Source organism: Coenobita brevimanus, chromosome 58, assembly GCF_032717465.1.
Source record: "Coenobita brevimanus isolate Jiangsu-jjx chromosome 58, ASM3271746v2, whole genome shotgun sequence".
In the NCBI taxonomy this organism is placed as follows: domain Eukaryota; kingdom Metazoa; phylum Arthropoda; class Malacostraca; order Decapoda; family Coenobitidae; genus Coenobita; species Coenobita brevimanus.
In genome coordinates this window covers 1,888,163-1,915,686 of record NC_137011.1, presented here as the reverse complement: position 1 = coordinate 1,915,686, position 27,524 = coordinate 1,888,163, and the positions used below count along the sequence as shown (strand labels likewise).

The 27,524-nt window shown below is 41.1% G+C and overlaps 1 protein-coding gene across 1 annotated transcript; it reads left to right on the top strand.

Moving 5' to 3' along the window:
- Positions 1 to 6,540: 6,540 nt before the first annotated feature.
- Positions 6,541 to 20,797, top strand: LOC145402617 (uncharacterized). Its single transcript, XM_080274610.1, has 5 exons — positions 6,541 to 6,602; positions 15,811 to 15,923; positions 17,066 to 17,170; positions 20,161 to 20,330; positions 20,666 to 20,797. The coding sequence occupies exons 2-5, from the start codon at positions 15,812 to 15,814 to the stop codon at positions 20,750 to 20,752; spliced, it is 474 nt and encodes a 157-aa protein (XP_080130736.1). The 5' UTR covers positions 6,541 to 6,602; position 15,811; the 3' UTR covers positions 20,753 to 20,797.
- Positions 20,798 to 27,524: the final 6,727 nt, after the last annotated feature.

Below are 27,524 nucleotides of genomic sequence, written 5' to 3'. Positions count from 1 at the left end.
ATGAAAGTGTTAACGGGAGGCAACCTGCCTACGTCTTTATGGGTATCATTTCATCAAAAAAACTTCGTATTACTTCTTAACCCCTAAAACGCGGGGCGTCGCGTTTGCAACGCTCGCCGAAAAGGACATAACGGCGGATCGTCGCGTTTGCGATTTGAGTTAATTTTGAATAAATGCGGGCAAGGATGTTCCAGCTGGTATTGTCTATCAGTACCACCACCCTTTAGCTACAATTAGCATACTTTACCTTTGTACTACTGACCTCCGTTGTTGCCAAGTATCGCGTTTTTTCCCCCCTCCCCCCCCCACCATGGCCCAGCCAGCCTGGCTGTGATACATGGCAGTGCTCTGACTGCTCAGAACTGTAAATCTGCGCTCTCCTCTCACAAGCAGTTTATGCTAATAGGAAACGCTTGTTTCCCCAGTTGTCACACTAGCTTTTTTTCACACGGTTTGCCCCTGTTTAGCGTCAGTTTACCGCAGACTTTCAAAGTGACATTATGGCGAGTTCTAGCTCTTCCGAGTCTGTACGAGCGGCCAACAGGAACGAGAATAAAGTGACGACCGTAAGGCAGAATAAAAAGCGCGCTGCGGTGATCTTTTGGGAAGTAATATGATTGAAAATAATGTAGTATACATGTTTTTAGCTGTGAAAATGGAAGTGTTTGTTGAGTGACGGGAAGACCGCCGCCGAGCTGCATGTCGGCCGTACGCTTCGTTGATTTTAGCCTTATTTTCAGTGCTTATTGTATAAATACAGATTCCAAACTACCTGTAAGTTGTAGTATAAAGTTTACTGTGACAGAATGAGGCTGTGGTAGAGGGGAAACCGGGTTGCTGGAGGTGTGAAAGTGAAGATTTTGTTACCCAACTTTGCAAGTCTCCACAAGTCCTTGGGTAGTCCACGAAGGCTCATCACCTGTCTCTGGAGAAAGCTGAATATAAGTACTATCTGCCATACCAAGTATAATGTTCTAGGGTTAATCTCTGATTTTTGGCTAATATTTTCCTACAGGTACTCAGACCGCGATTGAACACCGCCACCGGGGGGGGGGGGGTCGGCTGTCCATTGGCCGCGCATTAGGGGTTAATGATGTAACCAATGCAATACATCTTTTTTCTAGTGCCAGATGACTTTGCTTAGGAAAGCCGTCTAGTGGTGATGGGATTAATGAAGGCTAAATATATGAATTCTACTGTAGTTTGAAATCTGTCATCTGCAGAATAAAAATTGTGTACATTTAACAGACATCATATTGAATGGGTTATAGATGGATGATCAGTCAGCGTCAATGAATAGGTTGCCTTCATGAGTAAGTAGACTACACCCAACTGTTTGGGGTTCAAACCTATGTCCAGTAAACAAATATGAAAGAAATTTGGTTAGTATGGAGTTATTTACTTACTTTTGTTGCTGTTGTTGTTGTTCATTCACTGGTTTGAATGCTTCAGTTAGAATATCAGCCTTGACTTGATTCAATCCCCAATCGGTGACTAGAGATTTTTAGATTTGAGTGCATCTCAAGGAGTAGCTCTGTCAGGCAGTTACACACTAAAGATTACTAAATACACATTGCTTCACAGCAGCAAATACCCCTAATCCCCAGGGATTTTCACATGCATTTCATCTGGCAAATCCCCATAAGTATGGTTACTCACTTTCACTTACTAAGCATTTTGACATACAAGGTTATTCACTCTTGCAAAGCTCTATATGGTTCCACATCTGTCTAGGACTTCTGTATTAATTCAATTATGTAATATCACTAAAGGGCTTAGGCTGGTTATTTGCCCTCAGAGATATAGTATTAGACTACTGTAGACTAGTCTTCTGCCTCAACTCAATAAATGGGATAATACTGAATCAGCTTTTATTATAATTATTAGTTTCCTGATAGGAAGTGAAAAAGTTACTGCATGACAGTATTGTGATACCAACTCTAACGTATGGAAGTGAAGCTTGGACGTTGTTGGAGGGACACAAGTCAAGAGTGAAAGCAGCAGAAATGAGTTATTTAAGAGTAGCCTGTGGAGTCACATGGAGAGATAGGCTGACAAATGAAGATATAAAGGAGTGTTGTGGTGTGGATGTGGATGTGATAGGAAGCGTCAGGAGGAACACACTGAGGTGGTTTGGCCATGTGGAGAGGATGGAGGGTGAGAGACTGATGAGGAGTGTATGTGAGTGAGGTGGAGGAGGGAAGAGGGAAGGGGAGGCCAAGGATGAGATGGAGAGATGGAGTGGAGAGGTGTATGAGAGAGGGGGGTGTGAGTTGGAAGCAGGGCAGTGAAATGGCGGGGGACAGGGTGACGTGGAGGCGATTTGTTTGCGGCCACCCTGTACGGGATTAAGGTATCTGGTAATAGATGGATAGAAGATAGGAAACCATTTACAGCCCTGGGTAGTAGCCATATAACCAACCTATACGTATTCTCTATGTGTCAACAAGTGGTTGGCAAAAGGTTAGTGCCATTCCCCATAAAACAACTACAGTAACTCAAAATAAATGGCCATCCCTTATGGGATTATGGCATACGGCTATAAATAGGTAAAAATTATTACAGTATATTATTATTATTGTTACCACCAGATGATTGTATCCAGCTTAGGGGTGATATCCCATATTAAAGGTACAGAAACAGTCTCCATCGTTTCATCCAACGCAATTTTATTTTACCTCTTTGTGATGTCACCAGATTTTCATTTTTTTTAAGTGCATGTAGATAGTGAATTGAGAGAATTTTTCTCTTTGAATGCTGGATTGAAACAGGGATGCGTCATGTCTCCATGGCTGTTCAATCTGCATATGGATGGGGTTATAAGAGATAAAAGGTAAGGCAGTGGATGCTGGAGCATCCCTAATGAGTGAGGACAGCGTTTGGAATCTCCCTGTACTGTTGTTTGCAATGATATTGTATTGTTAAGTGAAGATGAAGGGGACCTGCAAGGCTTGGTGAATGACTCTGGAAGAGTGTGTAAGAAACAGAATTGAAAGGTGAATGTAGGGAAGAGTAAAGTTATGGTCTTGAGAGAAATGAAGTCACAGGATGTACAGTGAGGTTGGATGATGAGGAAATGGAAAATGTGTGTGTGTGTGTGTGTGTGTGTGTGTGTGTGTGTGTGTGTGTGTGTGTGTGTGTGTGTGTGTGTGTGTGTGTGTGTGGATGAGGGTGGGATATATGCTTCTTTGTGTGTTCGTATTCGAGGGTGTATATTTTGTGTGTGTGTGTGTGTGTGTGTGTGTGTGTGTGTGTGTGTGTGTGTGTGTGTAATCGCCTGGAGGTAACAAAACTAAAATATAAAATGATCCATGACAGTGTAGTGGTAAGTTTTTTAATGTGTTGGCCTAAAGCCTTCATTTTTTATTTTAATCATTATTATTTTTTTAAAACTGGTAGGTGCTGGGTATATATATGTCTAGGTAAAGTTCCATTATGACGGCCGTGGATTATATGTCAAGGTTACTGAGTGAAAAGAAATCTACACAATACAAGAGGTTGATTCTCGTTTTGGATGCATTCTATATATCTATCAGTTTACTTATTTGTCTACCTTCCTACCTACCTACATTCCTTTCTATGTATGTATGAACATATCTATCAATCTATATATCTATCTGTCTACCTATCTGTACGTCTACCTACTTACCTATACCTACCTCTCTCACACACTCTCCTAGTCAGCGTCAGTCTCCATCTTCTCCATGTGGCCAAACGCAATCGTACGCATCCACAGTCTACACTCTATTCTAACCTGGCCTAAAAGTACCACCTCTCCATACTGAATACCAAACTGTGACACAAACAAACACAGCACGACGTAGTGAGGATGGAGGTTAAGTCACGTGGCCATTTACCTCTCTTACAGCCCAATCGACCCCAATCAGATTAATCAGGGTCCAATCACATCCATTTATGTTAATTAAGATCCATTCTAATCGTTCTAGTTCACTTCAGCCATGTTCAGACCCGAGATCAAGTTAGTATTATTCCAGTCATTTGAGGTCCTTTCAGATTACTATAGGTCTCAGGTCTGTAGCATGTATTATGAGTATTATTTTGTATTTTTGTGCATATTCACTAGATTACTTAGGTGTATATGTGACTAATCAGCTTCACTTACAGCCACCTTCACAAGTTGGGATACACTTTTTTCAAGTGTTATCTACAGAAGTGTCCATTGTTCTTCGGGATGTGGAACCTTCCCCCTTACTGGATGGAGCAATGACGATCAGTAACCCGGCAGTGGGTGAAATAATCCCACATCCAGCCAGGGGTGGACGCTACAGCAGACAGCACAGGAAGACGTGTATCATTACTTACGAACGCGATATCAATAGAAATCAGATTAGGTTACAGCTGTAAATGCGTGTGCCAAGAACTCATCCCAGTCTGTGCAATGGATTATGAGATATGACACACTTCTCAGTAATGGACAGAATGAAAGGAGACAAGTGTGTGGGATGGGTGTGATGTTGATGGGTACGGAGGCTACGAAGGGGTAAGTGCTGGTCGCCAAGTGGTTTAAAAAAAAAAAAAAAAAAAAATGATCCACTGCCTAATGAGTCGCGATTTTTATTTCTGCTTGAGGTACGAAATATTTGATCTAAATTTTATCAATGGAGACTTTAGCAATCTTCTAAAACATCCACCGACAAGTCATAAAGTACCTACGCTAAATCCATTACACCCGTCCTGAATGACAGAGCCCTAGTGCGTATTCAGTGTGGACGGTATGTACTAGCGGCGAGGTGGCGATATGTGAAAGTGTGTGGTATGCAGGACTATGCTGAGCCTAAAGAAATGCCTAGAAACAGATACACACAAATGTATTGCCTGTGAATTTGACCGGTGCAAGTTAGGTGGCTGTCAAGAGATGTGGAAATGGGAGAAGAGGGTGAAGCAGAGTGAACAGGATGAGATGGAGTGGTGGAGCATGCCAGCGGAAATGTATGTTGTGAAGATGAGTATTATAAGGATGAAATGGGGTGGTAAGTTGTGGAGATGAGTATTATAAGGATGAAATGGGGTGGTATGTTGTGGAGATGAGCATTATAAGGATGAAATGGGGTGGTAAGTTGTGGAGATGAGTATTATAAGGATGAAATGGGGTGGTAAGCTGTGGAGACGAGTATTATAAGGATGAAATGGGGTGGTATGTTGTGGAGATGAGCATTATAAGGATGAAATGGGGTGCTGTTCAGTGGTACACCATGCCACGGGAAATGTATGTTGTGGAGATGAGTATTATATGGATGAGGTGGTGTGGTCAGTGGTGGAGCATGCCAGGGGAAATGTATGTTGTGGAGATGAGTGTTCTAAGAAGGGCGGTGATGAGGATACCAAATGTGGTGGTTGTGGTGGTGGCGGTGGGGCTGGGTAAAGCATCCTATGAAATTTTTGTAGGCTGGGCGGTATGGGCGTGATGATGGCTTAATCCTTTCTACCTGGAGATGTTATTCTAAAACATATTCTTGCTATTAAACGACTATGTTCAACTTAGTATTTAGATGAGGTAACGAAGAGATTTATTAAAGGCTATATCCATCCCCTCCCGATCTAATAATTTTCCCTAAGCTCACGAAAATCTTCTGAAAATGGTAAAAATAAACTAAAAAGGAAGAAGGACACTTGAAGCCGCGCACATCCCTGAAGACTTCCAATTACCTACAAGTTAAGCAGTTAATTGACACCCTTCTGGCACACAGGCCGTCCCAGCACAGGTAAGTGGCCAGTGCTCTGTCCTGCCCCCTCTGTGTGACGAAGGTTTTACGCGGCAGACTAAATGTATACCACACACACCTCAAACACCCCCCAGACACACCCCAAAAGCACACCAAAACACACCACCAATATCCCCCATCCCTCAACACCCACCCTCCAGAAGGCCCCATCCTTCAAAAACGCTTAGGGTCTAGGTTAATGACAGTGGATTTTATGTTTCTCCTCTGTGAATGCAGCAATAAATATCTCACCAAATTCAAGGACTCAAAGTAAAAACAATTCCAAACAGAAGACCAAAAACACTGCCGCACGCGTCCCTCTCATATCCTATACACTTCATATCACAAAGCAGGTAAAGGCGACGTAATGTAAACTTGGCATCAAAAGTCTTGTCCCTTTACTGCTATTCTTTCCATGCACTTTGAAAATCTGTGTGGTGAATCTGCAGCAAAAGACAGTGATGACTTCACATGGTGCCTGTTCAGTGTCGTAAATGTTCCCTTTGCAGGTCGAATACACTAATATTCAGTTTTCGTGGTGAAAGAGAGAGAGAGAGAGAGAGAGAGAGAGAGAGAGAGAGAGAGAGAGAGAGAGAGAGAGAGTGAGAGAGAGAGAGAGAGAGAGAGAGAGAGAGAGAGACAGACAGACAGACAGACAGACAGACAGACAGAGACAGACAGACAGACAGACAGACAGAGATGGGGTAGGATGGAGGGCATGGAGGGGAGGATAAAGGAAGGAGGGGGGGGGAGGTAAGAGCAGACACGGCGGTAGGGGGCACTGAGGGTAAGAAAGATTAGTCAGAGTGAGCTAGTTCACAATCGCACACCACCGCAACAGCACCTCCAACCTACTCTCTCACAAACGATAAGCTTCAGGTCAGTTCTCTTACCACACACACACACACTCTGCCTTAGTCCCTTGCCAAAATCACGCTAATTTTCTCCCTACCTAAACACACATCATTAACCACTTCAATCAAATATTTTTTTCTTTAATTTAGCCACCAGCGGACAATCTTAGTTAGCTTCCACATTTTATACCAGTAGGACTAAACATAGCTCTCAGTTTTTAGTTACCTTGTGATGGACTATTGAAACTGGACATGGGGAAAGCATGCACTGAAAAAAGGTAAACGTTAGCCATGCATTGTTATGATTTCGGTGGTTAGGAAGGAAGAGCCACCAGCAAATATTCGCCGACGCTCCCCTACATGCCGTGGCGATTGAACATAAGAACGTAAGAACATACGAAGAGAGGATAACTGCAGTAGGCAGGTTGGCCCATGCTGAGCAGCAACTGAACTACCAGAATGAGATAAGGATAGCAAAGAAGAAGGCTCTGGAAGGTGTTACATGAACTATTTGCGACAGTACGGTAATATGCAACACACAACAAAAGAGTATGTGAAGGAAGTCCAAAATCTTAGTTCACGTTAGCCTATTTGCCTAGATGTAATATTTATTATTTTTGCAGTGCGGCACGAATTTAAGGTTGGGGAGGAGAGGCCTGGTGGCATATATTCGGTAGACCACAGTTTCTTATAAAAAAAAACAAAATACTATTTACCAAAATATATGTTATAAATATCTCATTACACTTGCATTTGTCCACAATATTGTACTCCTATGATTAAAACATGTAAACTAAAAGTGCATTTTTTGTTTCTCTGATTGCTAAAGTGCATTAAGTGGTAATTCTGCTAGAAGTCATGCCCCCCCCCCCTTTGCCAAGCTGCTGGATCTGGTCCTCGAATCCACTGGTCTTTTTTCAGCATACTTTTGTTGCTTCGCAAGACTCGGTTTGTATAAGTCTATCTATCTATCTATTGTCGGACGCCTTAATCCCGTAAGGGGTAGCTACAACCGAATCGCCTCCATGTCACCCTGTCCTACGCCATTTCATTGCCCTGCTCCCAACTCACACCCCCCTCTCTCATATCCCTCTCCACTCCATCCCTCCATCTCATCCTTGACCTCCCTCTCCCACTCCCCCCCTCCACCTCACTAACATACACTCTCCTCGTCAGTCTTTCACTCTCCATCCTCTCCACATGGTTTGTATAAGTAATAAATAATATGACTGCTACGGTTCAATGTCCATTAAAAAAAAAAAAACGCGTTATAAATTCTCTACGCCAACTCATAATGCGGTCCTTCCTGCCCCCGCTGCGTTGCTCTATGTGCGTAGGAGCGTAGGAGTCGCCAAGGACGAATTTAAAGGAAGGGGAAGGGTCACACTGGGGGCCTATATAACTCCAATTGTGCCAGGTGGTTAAATCCGGCCCCGAGTCTTAAACCTTTGATTGCGGTGAGTTCTCTCCAGCTAAATAAAATCTTTCCTCCTTGCGCACTCTCCTATAAAACTTACAGGTCAGTTTTTCCATACTGCGTAGTGTCCCCTCTCACTTTTTCCTGTCGGTTTCAGGCCGAGGATTTGGTGGGTGGGGGAGGGCCTTCTTTGCTATCGGTGTCTTATTCTAGTAGTTTCGTCACTCTTGTAGGAGCTGCCTAGCAAGGGGCAACTGGGTTACTGCAGTTGTCCTCCCTTCTTATATCACGTTCTCATGTAAATCGTCTGGGTTAGATAAAATATAAAACAAGCTTCACAATTTTCAGACAAACGGCAAACCAAAACAGTTTTAAACATATTTTGTCAACTACGAGTTACTCCGAACACAGCAAAACAGTGTGACTCAGCCAAAATCAAATATATGGTAGATAATTTGCAACGATAAGATTACGCCGTAGCCTCACAGAACACCAAACGATGTCTGTGGAAGTATTTACACGATGGAAAAACCTCTATACCTACCTCTTGGTTCTGAAAAACAAGATGCAAAATAATCATATAACTAAATTCTATGCACTAGCTTGAGTAACGTTAAAAAAAAATGCGAAATGGCTATGGTGATATAAGAGGTTTCGTTTTAAGTATATTATTAACGATTTATTTTGCTCTCTACATCTTAATATGAATTTGTAGGTCACTGATACAAATTATATCGAAATAAAAACGATATATACAGCAGATAAGAGAATGGTATGGCATAATGTGAGAAATAAATAGCTAAGGATAAGGTGTAACGAAGCCTCCTGAGATTACGTTCCCCATATTCAAGCCTTGTCACTCCCACAGGTATCTTATCTATATCCAGCCCGGTCACAACTACCCACACACACACACACACACACACACACACACAGACACACACGTACCACTACAATCATTCATAATAATTCACCCTTATTCATTTCCTCACTATACTGCTTTTACTCTAACGTGACCAAGATTTGCATCCTTTTACAGCGTATTTCACGATGCTCAGAGACAGAAAAAGACGACACTACGTTTCTACATCCTATTCGTGGCACTTCTTTGTGACTAGCACCATATTCTAGTCCTAATCTATTGTTACAGCTCAGCATTCAAGATGGAGCGATGCCAATTTCAGGCCAAGTTAGGGTAAAAAGAGTATAGTTATTCCCAAGCACAGGTTTTTTTGTAATTCACTGAGTTCTGTACATCATCCTTCCTTCCCTTTCTCCTTAGCTTCTTCATCTCTTTCCCGTATCAGTCAGTATTTTTCACATCCTCTCTCTCTCTCTCTCTCTCTCTCTCTCTCTCCACATCCCTACACGAAGGAGTTAATCTGGCAATTTGAGGATCACCCAAATCTCTTAATTGCATCCTCAACCCTCGCTGAGCCCCCGAAGAATGTAATTTTTATAATATTCTTCCCAAAAAGATGGCGATTGTCTTCAGATTTGGGGAGACTTTAATAATTGGAGGAGGTTATTTTTGGGCCGTATTTTTGTCGGGTATGGAGACTCCCAAGAACCTACTCCTTTGCGATTTATTTTTGGATATGGCTGGTTAATATCCTTTTGTATGTTATTTATTCAGAGAATGGTAATGTTAGAATGATCTACCTAACACAGAATAGGACAGTAAAGTGGGATATGAAACTAAATCGCTTAGGAACAGGTGTTAGAGACTTTCCTAAAACACACACACACACACACACACACACACACACACACACACACACACACACAATACGAGAAACCTTTCCCCAGTTGAATAAAATCGTCTGGAGGATGCAAGAACACACACACACACACACACACACACACACACACACACAATTTTCAAAAGGTTGGAGAAGATTAAATTATCTGCCTTAAGGAACACGTGGTTGAGAGAAACACACACACACACACACACACACACACACACACACACACACACACACACACACACACACCTTGTCCTGCTGTTCAGGATTAAACTAGTTCACACTGCACCATAGGAAGCATCAATCAATCACACACACACACACACACACACACACACACGATCTTCTTCAGCTAAGCGTGAGTTAAATGAACCTAAGTATTACCAAAACTTATTTTTTATTTAACCAAATATATGGGATGAAGTCGAAAGAGAGAGAGAGAGAGAGAGAGAGAGAAAGAAAAAAAAAAGTTTGAATGTGTAATGTAAAACATCAGTCTGGATGTGATGTCCTAGACGTATTGAGAGAGAGAGAGAGAGAGAGAGACAGACAGACAGACAGACAGACAGACAGAGAGAGAGAGAGAGAGTTGTACCGAGGGCAGGAACATACTTGATAGGAGGCAGGATGTGAACTATTACTGCTGATGCTCCTCTCTCTCTCTCTCTCTCTCTCTCTCTCTCTCTCTCTCTCTCTCTCTCTCTCTCTCTCTCTCTCCACTCACATTTTCCTCACCAACATACTGGCAGTCTCTCTCACACTCTCACGTTCATACTAGCACTCAATTTTCTCACACTCACTCTCTCACTTTCACACACACACACACACACACACACACACACACACACACACAAGGGGGAGGGGGGCAATAATCATTTCGCCTATTTCTATCCTCATGTCAGGTCAGCCAATACTCCTGCACCACTATCACTAAACCACCGGGACACAGTGATAAGATACGCACACTGATAACACACACACACACACACACACACACACACACACACACGGGATACCTAGCTGATAAAGTCCTTCAATCAGGTACCTTTTCCCCTTTGCTATTAACAAGCGATTTTATTCAGCTTTAGAAACGCCTATCATTGGAGAGATAGCGATAACGAATCTCAACTTTTTCCCATACTGGAGAACTACGAATGAGGATAGGGTGTCTGTACGAAGATAGGTGCACGTGTCGATGTGCTCTGCGTATGTTGGAGTCTGTATATGCTTCAGGAATAATCAACAAGAAGGAAACATACACATCAGCTCCTAGACCTGGGACATAAGCTTTGCGAGACAAGTTCTCTACCACAGGCTCCTGCTCTACCCATCAAGCCACCATAGTTCCGGTGTTAAATATAGTCTTCATTAACCCATTCCGTACTAAAGGTCTTTCCTAAGTTGAGCAAAATCGTCTAGCTGTACGTACAGTACTAAGAATGCGACTTAAATATGAAGCTGTTAATCCCGGGAAATAAATGACGCACTGCACTGGCTGATTCTTGGTACCGGCCAGACTACTTCATTCAACGTAGGAGAGAGAATCAGAATTATGTCCATATAATTAATACTGAGGGAACGCTGATTATGGAATGCCCTGAATGGTGTTTGTAAATTTTTAAAAACCAGTGAAGATAGGAAATTATTTCATTGGATTCTACTTTCCATACTGCAATGAGCCATGAAGTACACAGGACCACAATTTCTGCCCATGAAGTATTTCAAAAATGATGCAAAAAAGAGGGTCTCTCCATCCGTTTCACTATCACAAGCTTAATATACTGTACACTCATTATACAGGAGAGGGATTGAGATAACCTACACTAGCCACTGAACTATGATGGATCTCTCGAAAGATACACAAAACTGACAGGTGATGGCACGATGAAAACACTGCATATTTAAGGTCACCTCATAGTTTAACCCCTTCATTAAAAGAGCTCTGGGGCAGTACAGACTCTAAAAACTTTCTTGAACCGGATTTGTGTATAAAGACGCATTGTTTATGCCTTTATTCTCACTGATGCAGCTCCTGAACACTTTGCAAACAAAAGAATGAATATTAACGTAACACACACACACACACACACACACACACACACACACACACACACACACACGCACAAACATATCTTTATTCATGCTATATTCCACTTAAAACAGACCTGTAGTGCTTGGGGGTTCCTGACGGTCTAATCACTGGTATATCAACAACAGAATATTAGAGAAACACTACATCAAACTCCCCCAGTTCCTAAAGTATGTCCACAGCTGAAGAAACATCGTATATTGGTAGCCAGACCGAAACACACACACAAGTCACCGTATTAAAAAGGTGTTACGTATTATAATGAGGCCAAAAGGATACGATTTGGCCCAGTTCAGAGAGGACCCAGCAGTGAAAAGGCTGACAGAGGACGCGTGCACTGACAAAATAAGGACAGGACGTAGATTCACTAAATGACTCAAGCTTAGTTTTCGGTTGTGAATGAGCATGGTTTGTGTGTGTGTGTGTGTGTGTGTGTGTGTGTGTGTGTGTGTGTGTGTGTGTGTGTGTGTGTGTGTGTGTGTGTGTGTGTGTGTGTGTGTGTGTGTGTGTGTGTGTGTGTGTGTGTGTGTGTGTGTTTGTGTGTGTGTGTGTGTGTGTGTGTGTGTTTGTGTGTGTGTGTGTGTGTGTGTGTGTGTGTGTGTGAGAGGAGGGTGTGTGCATGCAACCCTTATTTCTCTGCTTAAGACCATATCATACACTCCCACTCACATTTCTTCCATCCATCCTTCCTTCCTTCCTTCTTTCTTTCCTCCTCTCTGTTTCTCCTTTCATCCTTCCTTCTTTCCTTCCATCCTTCCATCCCTCCTTCCTTCTTTCCTTCCATCCTTCCTTCCTTCCTTCTCCCTTCTCTCCTTCCCTTCATTCTCTCCCATCATCAGCCTCTTCTTTCCCATCCCTGCTTATCTTTTTTTTTTTTCACTTCCACTCCTTTTCCCTCCTTAATGAATCTCCTTTCCTTTCACTTCCTGTCCCTTCCCTTTCCTATCTTTTAATTTTTCCTTCCTTCCTTCGTTCCTTCACGCACCTCTTTCCTCCCTTCCCTATCATCATAATCATCATCACCTTCTTGCTTTACTATCCTTATCCTTCAGCATGTAGAGCTAGATCTTGTAGTCACAGTCTACTCTGTAACAAACAGCCTCGAAAGGACCATAAGATCTGTTGCTGTTTGCTTTCCTTTGTACCTTTGTACCTTTTTATTTTCGTCTGCCTAGGGAGACCATAATGTAATAGCCATCATGTGTGTGTGTGTGTGTGTGTGTGTGTGTGTGTGTGTGTGTGTGTGTGTGTGTGTGTGTGTGTGTGTGTGTGTGTCTGTCTGTCTGTCTGTCTGTCTGTCTGTCTGTCTGTCTGTCTGTCTATTGCCAAAATATATGAAAATGGAGTGAGCAAATCGTATCCAAACTTTGTGGACAGTATCCCGGGATATCTGGCTTAATTTGTTGGTTAACAATTTTGGCGAAACTGCACGATATGCCTCCTATTGTCAGAGGATTACTATTCTAGTTTTTTTTTTTTTCTTTTAAGACAAGAACGCAAAGAGACACTAAAACACGGTGGCCAAAATCTTGTTTTTTTTTTTTTTTTTTTTTTTTTTTTTTTTTTTTTTGCGAACCTGCAATAATACGCCTCCGACTGCCAGAGGATTATTGATCTAGTTTTTTAGTGATGGTGGGCGATACGCATCAGTGGACGAATGCTTTGGCTTTTATTGTTTATTTTTTTTCACTTCTTCATTCATCATTTTCACTTTGTTAGTGTGTGATCACGCAAGAGCTAACATTTATTAAAAGACACGAGTTCAGATTCCTTATCACGGACGCTCCCATGGGCGCATTATCCTTATCTTATTACTTTCTTATCTGAGAGAGAGAGAGAGAGAGAGAGAGAGAGAGCAGTTTTCTCTGGTAATATAATACAGTGCAAAATAGAAACAAATGTGATAGGTGAAAGAGCCCACCATCCACTCACTTGATGGAGTGCTGCTTGAAGGCGATTCTATATGCAGTCTTGTTTAGGCTATCTTCCAGGTTTTCCCACTTCTACTCTGGATCGATGTATCCGGCCAATCTTACGGAGTACGCCCGGCCTAGCAAAATCCGAGGCTATCCTGATCTGCCATTTTGGTCTTGGCCAGTTTTACGTATGGATGCCACTGTACACTGAGCGACAACCCAAATATTTACCTTTTATCCGGGAAACCATTTACTGCGTTGGGTAGGAACCAAAACCAAACAGAGGCCGGGTGGTCTAGTAGGCAGGACCTAATTGAGTTCACCTTCTACTATTACACGTTTTCTTCGGTACTTCATAAACTTGATCAGCAAAGAACGCATTAGGTTAGACTTAACAATAGTGTGAATTCCCTATCTGTTTATCTACCTACCTATTTATCTGTCTGTCGATCTCTCTACCTATCTATCTATCATCTAGTCCTTTCTTGCACCACCAGGAGCGTAGGCAAAGGTAACCAGCCACATTGGTCCCTGAGTGGCATTACCTAAGCGATGAACCACAACCATCCCTTAAGCCACCTTCAGTCCATTTGGGTGTATGTTATCACCCAAAGCAGTAAATAGTTTCCAGGGTTACAGGAAACCATTTGACTTGTTACTAAGTGTACAGGCACCTGAAGGCATCACGACATCTGATCACAGGGTGAGACTGAGCTGCGTGGTGGCAGCTGCGTCGTTCGTTTTCATCGCGACTAAGGACTTGTGTTGTGGCCTAAACTGCAGCCTCCTTAATAACGAACCTAAATTTCTGGTCATTACTGTTTTACCTGTTATGATGTGTAAATGTTACGCTGAATCAATGTGGCACTATTACAAGGCGAATAATGATATCTGAATAAAAATATCAAGTCTTAGTCGATACGGACGAGGGAAAAGACTTCACCGCAGTCACTCACTCACTCTAGCGACCGTAGTGCAGGCGTGTGGCTCTGCATTGATCCGTAAGTAAGCTGACTGCATTCACAAACTAAACATGATACGCTTTATGTTGCAGTTTACACGAAAATAACATAGTATTATAACACATTCCATCTAACCTGATAAAAAACCTTCGTCCCCCTTACCTCAACAGTGGGTCAAGCGTAGTCAGACTGGAACGCTGATTAGACTCTACTCTTTTTACTCTAACTTGGGACAGATTTTCATCCCATTGCAGTTTATTTCACGTAGATCAGTGGCAGAAAAGGGCAATCCTATGGTTCTACAGTCATTCCATAGCACCTCTTCGTGACTAGCACCATATTCTACTGTTAATCATTTGTTACAACTCGGCATTCCAGGTGGAAGGGTGGCAGGTTTTAGGCAAAGTCAGAGTAAGAACAGCAAAAACAAAAGACTTATTTCTACATCGTAACTAAAGGTCATCAAATTTAATGTATCCACGGCTAAGAATTTTAAGTTTCTGGAGTGGCCTAGATCCGTCAGATGAAAATAAACCGGGAATAGGCAAAATATCCTTCTGCCATACACTGCATGACAAGTATAAACGCTGACGAATATGATGCAGGGTAAACCTAGATAAATGACTAAGTACAGTTGCAGCCATGGATTTCCTTCCCACCCTGGTATCTCTAACCTGTAACTAAGGCACCGTCACACACAATCTCGGAACATAATGCAGACATAATATGACTGCACAGCATCTGCTAGCACCCAGTACCGCATACATTTGTGGTATGTGTACGACAATGACATACCTTCAGGCTTGATATAGCAAGGTGGGAAGGAATACCTGGCCGCAACTGTACATGTATTTACACGTACAGCACGTATGTTTTATATGTAAATATGGGTATATCATGTATCATCACAAATAAGGTGGTGACTGTGGTGATGGTGATGGTAGTGATGATAATGGTGATGGTGATGGTGGTGGTGATAATGGTGATGGTGATGGCGGTGGTGATAATGATGGTAGTGGTGGTGGTGATCATAACAATAGTCATTTTTACCACTAAAGGATGATGCGGTGATGATGATAACACTTTTGAACCCTCTTACAGGATGATGAGGTGGTGTGTGGTGACGGTGGTGGTGATGATGGCGATGGTGATGATGGTGAGACAGGCTGATGCATTCCAGCCTAGACGCATCATGTTCGCCCGCTGCTCCCCTGGTGAGTGTGATGATAATGACGAGATGGTGAGGCAGTGGTATGTTGATGATGGTGAGTGACAGTGAGGCAGAGGCAGTGACAATGATAATGGTGATAGAGATGTAGGGATGGTGACAGTGACGGTGATAGTCAGGTATTGGTGATGGTGATCGTGAGGTGGTGGTGATGGTGATAGTGAGGCAGTGGTGATGGTGAGAGTGAGGTAATGACGGTGGTATAGGGGTGTGGTGATAGTGGGGTGGTGGCGGTGATAGTGAGGTAGTTGTGAAGGTGATAGGTGGTGGTGATGGTGATAGTACGGTGGTGGTGATGGTGATGGCGAGGTACTGATGATGGTGACAGTAAGGTAGTGGTGGTGGTGATAGTGAGATAGTGGTGGTGGTGACAGTGAGGTAGTGGTGGTGATAGTAAGGTAATAGCGTGGCAACAGCGAGGAAATGGTGATGTTGAGAGTGAGGTAGCGGTGATGGTGAGTGAGGTTGTGACGATGATGACAGGGAGGTAATGGTGAGGGTGATAGTGAGGTACTGGTGATGGTGATAGTGTGGTACTGGTGGTGGTGATGGTGAGGTAGAGGTGGTGGTGATAGTGAGGTAGTGGTGGTGGTCATAGTGTGGTTGCAGTGGTGATAGTGAGGTAATAGCGTGGTAAGAGCGAGGAAATGGTGATGTTGAGAGTTGAGGTAGCGGTGATGGTGAGTGAGGTTGTGACGATGGTGAAAGGGAGGTAGTGGTGATGGTGATAGTGAGGTACGGTGATGGTGATAGTGAGGTACGGTGCTGATTGTGGGGTGTAGTGATGATGACAGTGAAGCTATGGTGATGGTGGTGGTATAGAATGTGACTTTGATACGTATGGAAAAGGTGATTGTGCGCGTGACAATGTTGGCAGGTGACTATGACTCTGAATGTGGCGGATAGGGCACCAAGGGGTAAGGAGAGACCTAAGAAGACTTGAGACAGGGTCCTACAAAATTGTCCCAGTGTTAATGGACTGTACAGAAATGGTGCAAGAGATTATAACACTGTACAGCATGAACCGACACAAACAGGTGAACAAAGCTGACACATCCAAGCATATACAAAGCCTTTCTAAGCAAAATTAAATACACAACAATATTCATGTGTTGTCTCTCCCCTCAGACGAGAAGATCCCCCGCGCGGTGTTCATGACTTGTGCCAACCAGAGAGGCGTGTGTGAGGTGAGGGTGGGACACACGCACAACCTCAGAGCCATATTCATACCAGGTAAGTAGCTAACTACAATAACAAATTAGAAAAAAATATATGGGTTATACAAAGAACTAACACTTATAAGTGTTTAGTACAAAAAAAAAAAAAATCAACAGTACTGATAATAGCAGCACACTGATCTCTTAGTAACAAGTGGTGCCAGGCACAAAAAACCTCGACCAACAGCAGTTATTTTATTGCTGCTAACTACTGACTCGTCTCTGTCATTTAGTGTTTACTTACGGATCAGAAAGACCCTGCGGAGTGCTCAGAGTGGAATGGAAGGACGCATGCCAGTATCACAAGGAGAAAAATGAGAGTTATTATGAAAAGGGAACAGACGAATATGAGACAATTACAACCACCACAAATACAAAATAGAAGTACATGTGAGCAGGTCTTATCTTACAGAGGAGATAAGAGATGAACATCAGGATATCAGTGTGGCAACCCAGAGAGTGAGAGGAAGAGAAAGACAATGAACTAGATGGAGAGATGGGACAGAAATTTGTCCAGAAGTGGAATGACGATGGTGATGATGATGATGATGATAGCGATGGTGATGATAATGATGATGATGTAGACAATGACAAGAGCTATGATGATGATGATGACGACGATGATGATGCTCTCATCAGGGGAAGATCTCAGGAGATCAAGTTTTGTAGTAGATCTCTTAATGGACTGATAAACAGTTAACAAAAGCATTAAAATGATTAACAAATCTTCCCTAACAATTTGCTTCAGAAGCCAAACAACACTCCACTGCTCACTTACTTTCATTCATTGCTTGATAAAACAACAGATGACATTAATGCATTGTACAGTACCAAGGCTACACAAACAAAACAGTGCAACCGAAAATATCAATGACAAAACATCAATTTTATCCCATTCACTACCATGACGTACATATTTCATTACTGCTTTTTCATTTATCTATTAATTTACTTTCGAGAAACTTTTTGAGATGGAGGCATTACAAATACTGATATCTTCTATTAACCCTTGCATTAACAGGACCTTCTCCTACAATGAATAAAATAATAAGGCAGCAGCAAGAATAATACATGAAATACGTCATCCCACGGAAAGAGTTAAACAAGAAAGAACACAAAAAATACACTTACCCCCTTTTTTAGGCTTTACGGTATCCCCACTGGACATCGCTTTCTCCTCCCTCTCCCTCTGCACACACTACCTGGAAAACCATCAAATAATTCCCTATAACACTCTGGCCATCATTATAATAAAAAAAACATCAAATGATCCTATACAGACAGTACAAAAAGCCTGATTGGGAGAGCTGCAAAGCCCTAGTCAGTTAATGCCCTTTTTGTGGTATGGTGTAGGAGGGTGATCTGTGATGTGCAGCGGTGAGAGGATGGTGTGGTGTGAGAGGGTGGTGTGGTGTGGTTTGGTGAGGGAGGGTGATTCCATGTGGTGTGGTGTGAGAATATGGTGTGATGTGGCTTCACTAAAATTGTTGAAGTCTATGGAAGTGCAACATCTCATGCAAAAACCGTTGGTGAGAAAGACAGAAAGAGCCGCTCCCGCTTCCAAAACATATCTGCAAACTACAATAATACAAACTCAGAGTAATATAATTATGCCATAATTTTAATTCATGGCACCAAGCAGTAGCCAGATCATGAACCCTGAGAGAACAAGACAAGAGCACTAGCGAAATAAGTCACTCTTCAACATCACCCACAAAACACGTGCACTGAAGAAAAAAAAAAATGGATGAAAATGAAAGTGGTTATCTTAGAATGCCCTGGCTGAAGTGAAGGTCTTGTACAGATTTGATCCCCAGGTGGTGACTGGAGGCTTTTCAGTCATGTAATGCCATCAAGCGAATTAAGTTGGGATCGTTTACCCTTTATGTACAGGACTGTGTTACCCTAGCCTTGAACCCCTACACTTTAAAGGGATGATATGGACTTAGTTATTATTGTTTCTTAGTATTTATTTTGCCAACACACGAACTCCTTGGGCCCATGTAACTGCAATACTCTTTTCGCTTTAATTTAGCCTACAACTGCAAACTCCCTATTTTGAATGCTGAGTTGTAACAAAAGATTAACACTAAAATAATATGGTATCCATGAAGAAGTGCTATGAAAATAATGCAGTGCCGCAGCATTGTCTTTTTCTGCCACTAAGCAACGTGCAGTAAGATGCAAAGGGATGAAAATTTGGGCCAAGTCTGAGTGAAAAAAGTATAGCACACACAGGCTATTAACATCCAGACTAATAAAATCTACCCCAGCAAGTTATTATACCGTCACTCACCACCAACAGACAGACACATACAAACAACAGATACAGATGCAAAGAACAAATAGATACAAACAATTGACTTACAGTTACAGTACCAATCATGTACTTAACATCCTTGGCCTCAGCTTCCTGCTCAGAGCAAAACATACCACACACACACACACACACACACACACACACACACACACACACACATTACATAACATTCACACATCTGAGGTAACAACGCAACAAGTCAAATGTGTTGGACCAGTGATTAAATCCAGTAGCAAAAAAGATTAAATATTACAGTACTTCTATCAACCCCCTAATGGATGCCACTGACAATCAACTGAAAGTGGGTCGCAGAAGCCCAAGCGTTAACCTGCTTCCTAATTTTGTGAAGGAGCATTGTGGTGTTGACGCAGACATGATTCAAAGCATTAAGTGAAATACCCTAAGATGGTTTGGCTATGTGGAGAGGATGAAGGATGAGAGGCTGACTATTGAAGTGTAGGCGTGTGAGGTGGGGGGAGGAGGAGGGGGAAGGGGAAGCCAAGGATGAGAAAGAGGGGTGAAGTGGAGAGATCTAAGAAAGAGGGGCATGTGAGTTGGAGGGAGGATTAAAGTGTCTGGCTATAAATAGACAGACAGTTAGTTAGTTACCTGTACTTAGTTCATTAATTTGAGAGATCGACAGATACACAGACAGACATACATATACACTGATTTTGTTCCTGCAGACATCAACTCGACGGACGTGGACTCGTACGTGCGGTGGAACTCATGGTTTGAGGTGCCCCTGCCAGGCCAGCGGAGGGACGTGTGTAACCACGAAATTACATGTCCCGTCAGAGCAAACTATGTTACTAGGTTCACCTACACACTCGACATTCAGGACTTCTGGCCAAGGGTAAGACAGACGTATAGACAGGTAAAATGCATGAATGGATGGATAGATGAAATGACTAATGGACAGTTGGATGAATGAATAGATAGATAAATGGATGGATGGATGGATGAGAGAGAGAGAGAGAGAGAGAGAGAGAGAGAGAGAGAGAGAGAGAGAGAGAGAGAGAGAGAGAGAGAGAATTTACTAACTCTTTAAAAACATAGTCTGTAGCATGAAAGGCATCACTGTACTGATGTGTTAAATGACTAATCACTTTAGCACTAAAATGATGATGATGATGATGATGATGACGATGGTGGTAATTTTTCCCTACTTACTGTAATACGTCATTCCAGGATGAGTACCCTGTTATCTGGACTCTGACAGACCGCACCACTAACACTCCCCTGGTCTGCTTCAAATTCAAGATCAACATCGTATAGAGACCTTACTGGGCTATTTTTACATCCAGTAAAGAAAAAAAATGCGTCCCTCTTGAATCAACAAGTAGATAAAAAAATTGTCAGGATTCATTGAAAATTAAATGTATGATAAACCAGTAACAAAAGCTGGTACAGAATTGAATCTTTGCATATATTCACACATTACATTTAACACATCAAACTTCACTTAGCTTATCAATACAGCATTCACTATTTTTAACTAGATGGAGAAACCACAGCACCTAGCATATCCACGTTACAAACAACATACTAGGACATAATCCACCTTGAACATCTATATGATATCTGATACACCCACATCTCACCAACACTAAACCCTACACATCCACACCCGACCCAACACATCCACACTACACTCACTCACATCCATTCCCCACTTAACACATCCACACTTCACACACCCACACTCCATCCAACAGATCCACACTCTACACACATCCACACCCATTCACCACCCTACACTCATTCCCCACCCAACCATCCACACTCCACCTGACTCGTCCACGTCCTCTATACTTTCTACTGCGTTCCTCTAATTGGAATTTCCTGTGAAAATCTCCCTTTTGCATTCTTTTCATATTGTACTGAAATCTTATTTCTCCTACTTGGGATCCTGTGGTCTAGTGGCAATTCAACTGGACGTAGCCCAACAAAGGTTTATATCCATGGAGTGGTTGGGTATCTTGCTCATAATCCCACTCAGGGGCAAGAAACTGATCATACTTGCCTTAAATGTCTTGCCCGGATCCCCACACTTTTAAGGACAATGAATGTGTAATGCCACCACGTACATGTTGTTTTGGTTCTTCCATTATGTAGCCTACTTACTTAACTCTCCCTCACATACTCCTACCATCCCCTTCAATTTTTCATTTACATGTATTGCCTACCTTCTAGGTTTCATGTATTTTCTAAATGCTTATCTCAATTGAGTTTTTAAGTTTGATGGTTTGTACTTCTCTACTTTGCTTCTTACAAAAAATTCTCCACTACCAATCATTCCTGAATACAGAATTACATCTTGTGCCTCCATGCAATTTTTCCCCCATTCTCTGCTGTCACTTCCTTCTTTGTACAGTTTATCCTCATTTAATGTTGCTTCACTCAAAGCTCTTTCATTATCAAGGTGTTGATGCATTAGCACCTATTCTTCACTTAATGCTGTTCATGCTTCATTATGAAGTTGCTTTGAATTCAGAAATTAGTGTTTTTTGTGCTTTTAACCCCTCTGTCATAAGCCAGAAGCATATCTCGCTTAAATTTGTTCCACGTAGAGTAGTTTTCCACATACACTGCAAACTTTTACTGTTCACATTATTCAGCACATTTCCTCCCTGTTTCTATGACAATTTTCTTCCTAATATTTAAGTGCCTGAATTCATAAATAAGATTTACTTGTCTATGTATAAAAGATTGTAATATTCTGTATTAAAACTGACTGTATTTCTAAAAGCATATTTTATAAATGCAGTATACTTTATTGTATGATATAGTACTTTTGTAATAAACTACACTAAGTGAAGCATTGGCTTTTATATTCCTGTCAAGATGCTAAAATATCCCAGTTGGAGTAACAGTTTGGCTGTGCACATAGCCTCAATCCCATATAGGTAACAAGAGGTTTACTGATCATTTAATGTCATCAAGGGAAGTAGGCTGGTCATCTGTCTTTATATGTTCCAGATGCTAGTCCAGTATTAAGCTTCCTACACCATTTCATATTTGTTTAAAATAAGACCATTCATCCTTTGATGCACTGGAACATTCTACCATTCTCATCATATTTACACACTTTGGATATGTCCACCCCCTTTTTCTTTTGTATTGCCATGCAATGTTATTCAACTTTGGAGACTTTCAAATGGTATATGAGAGGTCTTTACTAGTTCAATAAAGCAGTCTGGAGACAGCAAAAATAATAATGAAAAGTTGTCATATTGATGAGGTTAGCAAAAAAAAAACAAAAAAAAACAAAAAAAAAATCTAAACCCAAACCCAGAAAATACAAGTAAACTCCCACCAACTTCATCCCAGCCCAAATAAAAGATAGTTAGTCCTTGTTATGGGTCAAGGGTGTGTTCTACAATATCACAACAACTTTACAGGGCAAGTTTTCTTTTATCTGATGTGGTTTTGACAAGTCAAGAGTGAGAGCAGTGGAAATGAGTTATCTAAAAGGAGCCTGTGGAGTCACATGGAGAGACAGGCTGACGAATGAGGATATAAAGGAGCGTTGTGGTGTGGATGTGGATGTGATAGGAAGCGTTATGAGGAACACACTGAGGTGGTTTGGCCATGTGGAGAGGAGGAGGGTGAAAGACTGACGAAGAGAGTGTATGTGAGTGAGGTGGAGGGGGGAAGAGGGAGGGGGAGGCCGAGGATGAGATGGAGGGATGGGGTGGAGAGGTATATGAGAGAGGGGGGTGTGAGTTGGGAGCAGGGCAGTGAAATGGTGGGGGACAGGGCGACTTGGAGGCGATTTGTTTGTAGCCACCCCAAACGGGATTGAGGCGTCTGGCAATAGATAGATAGATAGTTTTGACCCCACTAATTTCGTATACATATTTTAGCTTATTCCTGCTACTTCGTAATTTTATTCAACTTGGGAAAATGATAAATGAAGCCCATACCTGACCACTCTTATTCTTAAATCTCTCCTGAACTGAATAAATCTGTCTCGACAAAGCAAGAGTAGACTACAAGTGAAGGGAATAACACTCAAGCAAAACCCAATTTCAAACAAGGTGACTCATAACGAGGATTTATTTAGGTAAAAGTGCAGGGGTTAAAAAAAAAAAAAAAAAAAAAGACAATAAACATGGATTAGAGTTTATAAGTACAAAATATACAAACTTTGGGAAGAAATGTTAGTACAGCTTTAACTGCTCCTTACATACTTAAACACTAATATCACAATGGGACAACTACACAACGAGCACATGTGACACACAAGAGGTGCACTAAAGGCAGTCAAAAAAGTAACTCAACTTTTTCTAGCTTTACATCCTGAAATGGCAGACAAAACGTCTGAAGACAATCTTCAGCAATTTTTTATGAATTTGTATGTCTTCTTTTTTATAATTAACCACAAAAACATCATAAAGACATAACTTTATAAAACACATGAAATACATTTTCCACTGAGCTATGTCTTTCAAAAATCAATGCAAAACTATCAATAACATGTCTGAAGATACTTTTTTGATCAACTGTACACACAGATATCATTACAAAATCTACAAACTCTAGGAAGAAATGTTAGTTCTGCCATGGCCACTCCTTATAATACTATCTATCTATCTATAGCCCGACGCCCTAATCCCGCAAAGGGTGGCCACAGACAAAACGCCTCCAAGTTGCTCTGTCACCCACCATTTGACTACCCTCCTCCCAACTCACCCCCCCCTCCCTCATATACCTCTCAACTCCATCCCTCCACCTCATCCTCGGTCTACCCCTCCCTCTCCCTTATTTACATTAATATCACAATGGGACAACTACACTATGGCCTCAATTCTTTCACTATCGTGACTTTTCTTGTTAGTTCACTATTAACACGGCAATTATGACCCACTTTAACTCAAGGAAATGGTCTTGTGACAGCCAATTAACATAGTTGAGCTGATGCAACTGCAAGAGAATTAATGAAGCAATAATACTCTTGTGGTCTGCTTTTCTCTCATATATTGTGCCACCTTATTACAAATTATTTTTCTCAAGTATAAGCATGTATAGGAGCCTGAGCGTGTCAATACTGTTATCATTAACCCTCTCGATGGTACAATTCTCTTCTTTTATCCTACCTAATGCCACAAGATTGTACTTAATAGGGTGTGAGTCACAGGAGCCTGAGAATATTAAAAAATGGCACAACAGAAGCTGCCATAAAATGAAAAATTATATATTACTACCGTACCATGTATACAGGTACAAAAAATAAATAATCAATAAATAAATAAAATCCAACCCTCAGTACTTGTGATATGATTCCTCCAATCAAAATTAACAACACTACATAATTAGGATGGTATTAAGCAAGAACTGTACATAGATAAATATAAAAAAATATATCAAAAAATTTGTGAGGTGTCTCGCACTGAAAACAAACATCGTATCACACTCAACCAGATTAAGGTTATATCTAATAATATATTAAATTTTAAAAGATAAATTGTTTTAAAATTAAATAAAGTCTTCTAAGTCTCCACTATATATATTCAAATCATCTTTTATTCTTGCTGTTCCAGAAATTTTCTTCATCTCACAGTATACTATGCAAACCTGAAAGGTTAGATGTTGCCTTCAAAAACTCCTTCCATACTAGAGTTCTTTCTTAAGGGGAGAAAAATCATCTGAAGGTAATAATAAAAAATAATACTAATAACACTAATAATAATTCATCATTCATTCATTCATCATTTAATCTAGTGTTGCCCCATGAGAAATATAGGAGCCCAAGGCTAGGCAGGTTGGTCTTAGCATTTAAGATGAATAATAATAATAATAATAATATTAAGCCAGAGGACTGAAGGGGCTGGCAAAAACAAAAAGCTGCAAAAACAAAAGTGGAAATGGTCTTTAAATCTATGTACCTGGTGGTCTTTTTCAGTTTAATCTTGCTACCTTCAAACAATTTCATCATACCTGGGAGCACCAATTAGAAGGGTTTCTGTAGATATAGCACTAGTAAACCTCTTCAGTTAGTAGAGGCCATCCTTCAGTTGAATAAAATCACATGGCAACATGAGAAAACTAAGAGGACATCACCCAGATTCAGTGTTACTATTCATTTTTTTTTTTTTTCCTGGGATGTCTTTTTCACTTTATTACTGCCATTTTCTAATGACTTTATTCAGCTTAGGCTATACCTTTGAATTGGAGGGGTTAGATATAGCCTTCATTAATCCCTTCCAACAGCAGCGAGAACAAAAAACACCAAAGATATCATCATAATGAGGGGGTTATCTGACTCATGCCTACTCTCCCTATAAGCTTTGATAATTTACATCAGTTTGGCTAAATACATAAGTGAATATCACAGTCTCAGTTATAACCTTGGCAGTTGCACAATCTTATAAATTAGAAAAAAAAAATTACATAAAAAGTCTAATTTGCACATTATAAACCTAAACTTTATACTTTCCCTTCACAATGACTCAGATATGTACTGAATGGACATACAATAAAAAGTTTGGCAAGATACAGGGAAAGGAGGGAAAAAGAAGGAAAGTGAAGGAGAGGGAAAAATTAGAAAGGAAATTAGGGAAGAATGAAAAAGGAAGGAATATATATTATAATAAATATGACTGAAGTGGTGATGGAAGATATGCTAGGCACTACATCCCCATCTCAATGCATACAGGTATTACGAGCTGGCTGTTTTTGAACACAATTCAATAGAACCTTAACTAGATAAATACATTAAAAATAAATATATAAAATAACAGTGTACTAGGATGGTATGAGTGGTTGTTACTGAATCTGGATGGACAAAGTACAGTAGCTTATATTAACACTTTTGCATGCTTTGGCCATTCATATACATGTGAATGCCTTTATTACCTGGTGATGGCATATAACAGTGATAAAGTACTGGGTGCCATGTAGTTCCATCAACAACAGTGCCCCACAAACAAACTGCTTGGCCATCTTCATAAATGGCTGTTACTGCCACAAACTTTAAAGCAGGGCCTCACAAACACCTAACTAGGGCCTCAAGTTTGGATTCAGAGCTATCCTGCTCCTAAGTTGGCTGACATCCATGTCCTACCCCAGGGAACAGATTTTGGTTGTTTGGATGAGATATGTTGGCAAAGTAGTCTCAGCCCTGGCTATGACTATATGTGGAGTGTTGCACATGGCCAGCTACCAGACTTTTGGTCCCACACAACTTAGCTCCCCAGGACAATGGTAACCATCCATCTACCTCCACAGCAACATGGAGATTGTTGTTTACAGCTGCAGCTGTTAAAGTTGTAACATGACACTAACAATAATCAATCAAAGCAGACAAGTATGAACAATTTTCATCACAATATCAGCACCATTTTAACCCTATTTCCCAATGATAAATACCATGGATAGGATCTGGACACATGAGATTGGAAGCACAGAGGTAGAGAACTAACATAGTTCCGGGAAATAATTATTTAATATTCTCATTTCCACAGGCATGTTATGCATATTAATGTGCATCATACGATTGAGTTGCTCTTGCAAAAATTGTGGGGTAGAAATCAATCTTTGATTTCCAACATTTAAGTAAGAAAAAAAGAAGAAAAAAAAAAAAAGGACCATCCTTGTCATGTGCATCCTCATACTTCAACCACCATCACAGTCACATATCTAAAACCTGGTCCATACTACACAGGTATTTGTCCACATGCTGTTAGACTATACTGTAATATAAACAAACCTTCCGATACATGCAGATGGCTTAATATAATGGCTAACACCAAACATATCAATCCCAAAAGTAAAAATAAACATGGTCTCAAACTGCACTGTGAACTGATCCATTTCTCCAATAGACATACCATAAAAATGAATACTGATGCCAAAAAATTACCCTGCTGTTCTTGGTAACATATTATGCCATCTGCATTATCATAATTAAAGACTTTTTTTTATTTTTGTACCACGTTTACCAAGCTCTACCACTCACTAAAATGCCCTTACAGAATGTCAGTGACTAACTCTACATATTTCACAGTGCTGAGAACATAAAGAAGGAAGGACAACAAGAGAAAAG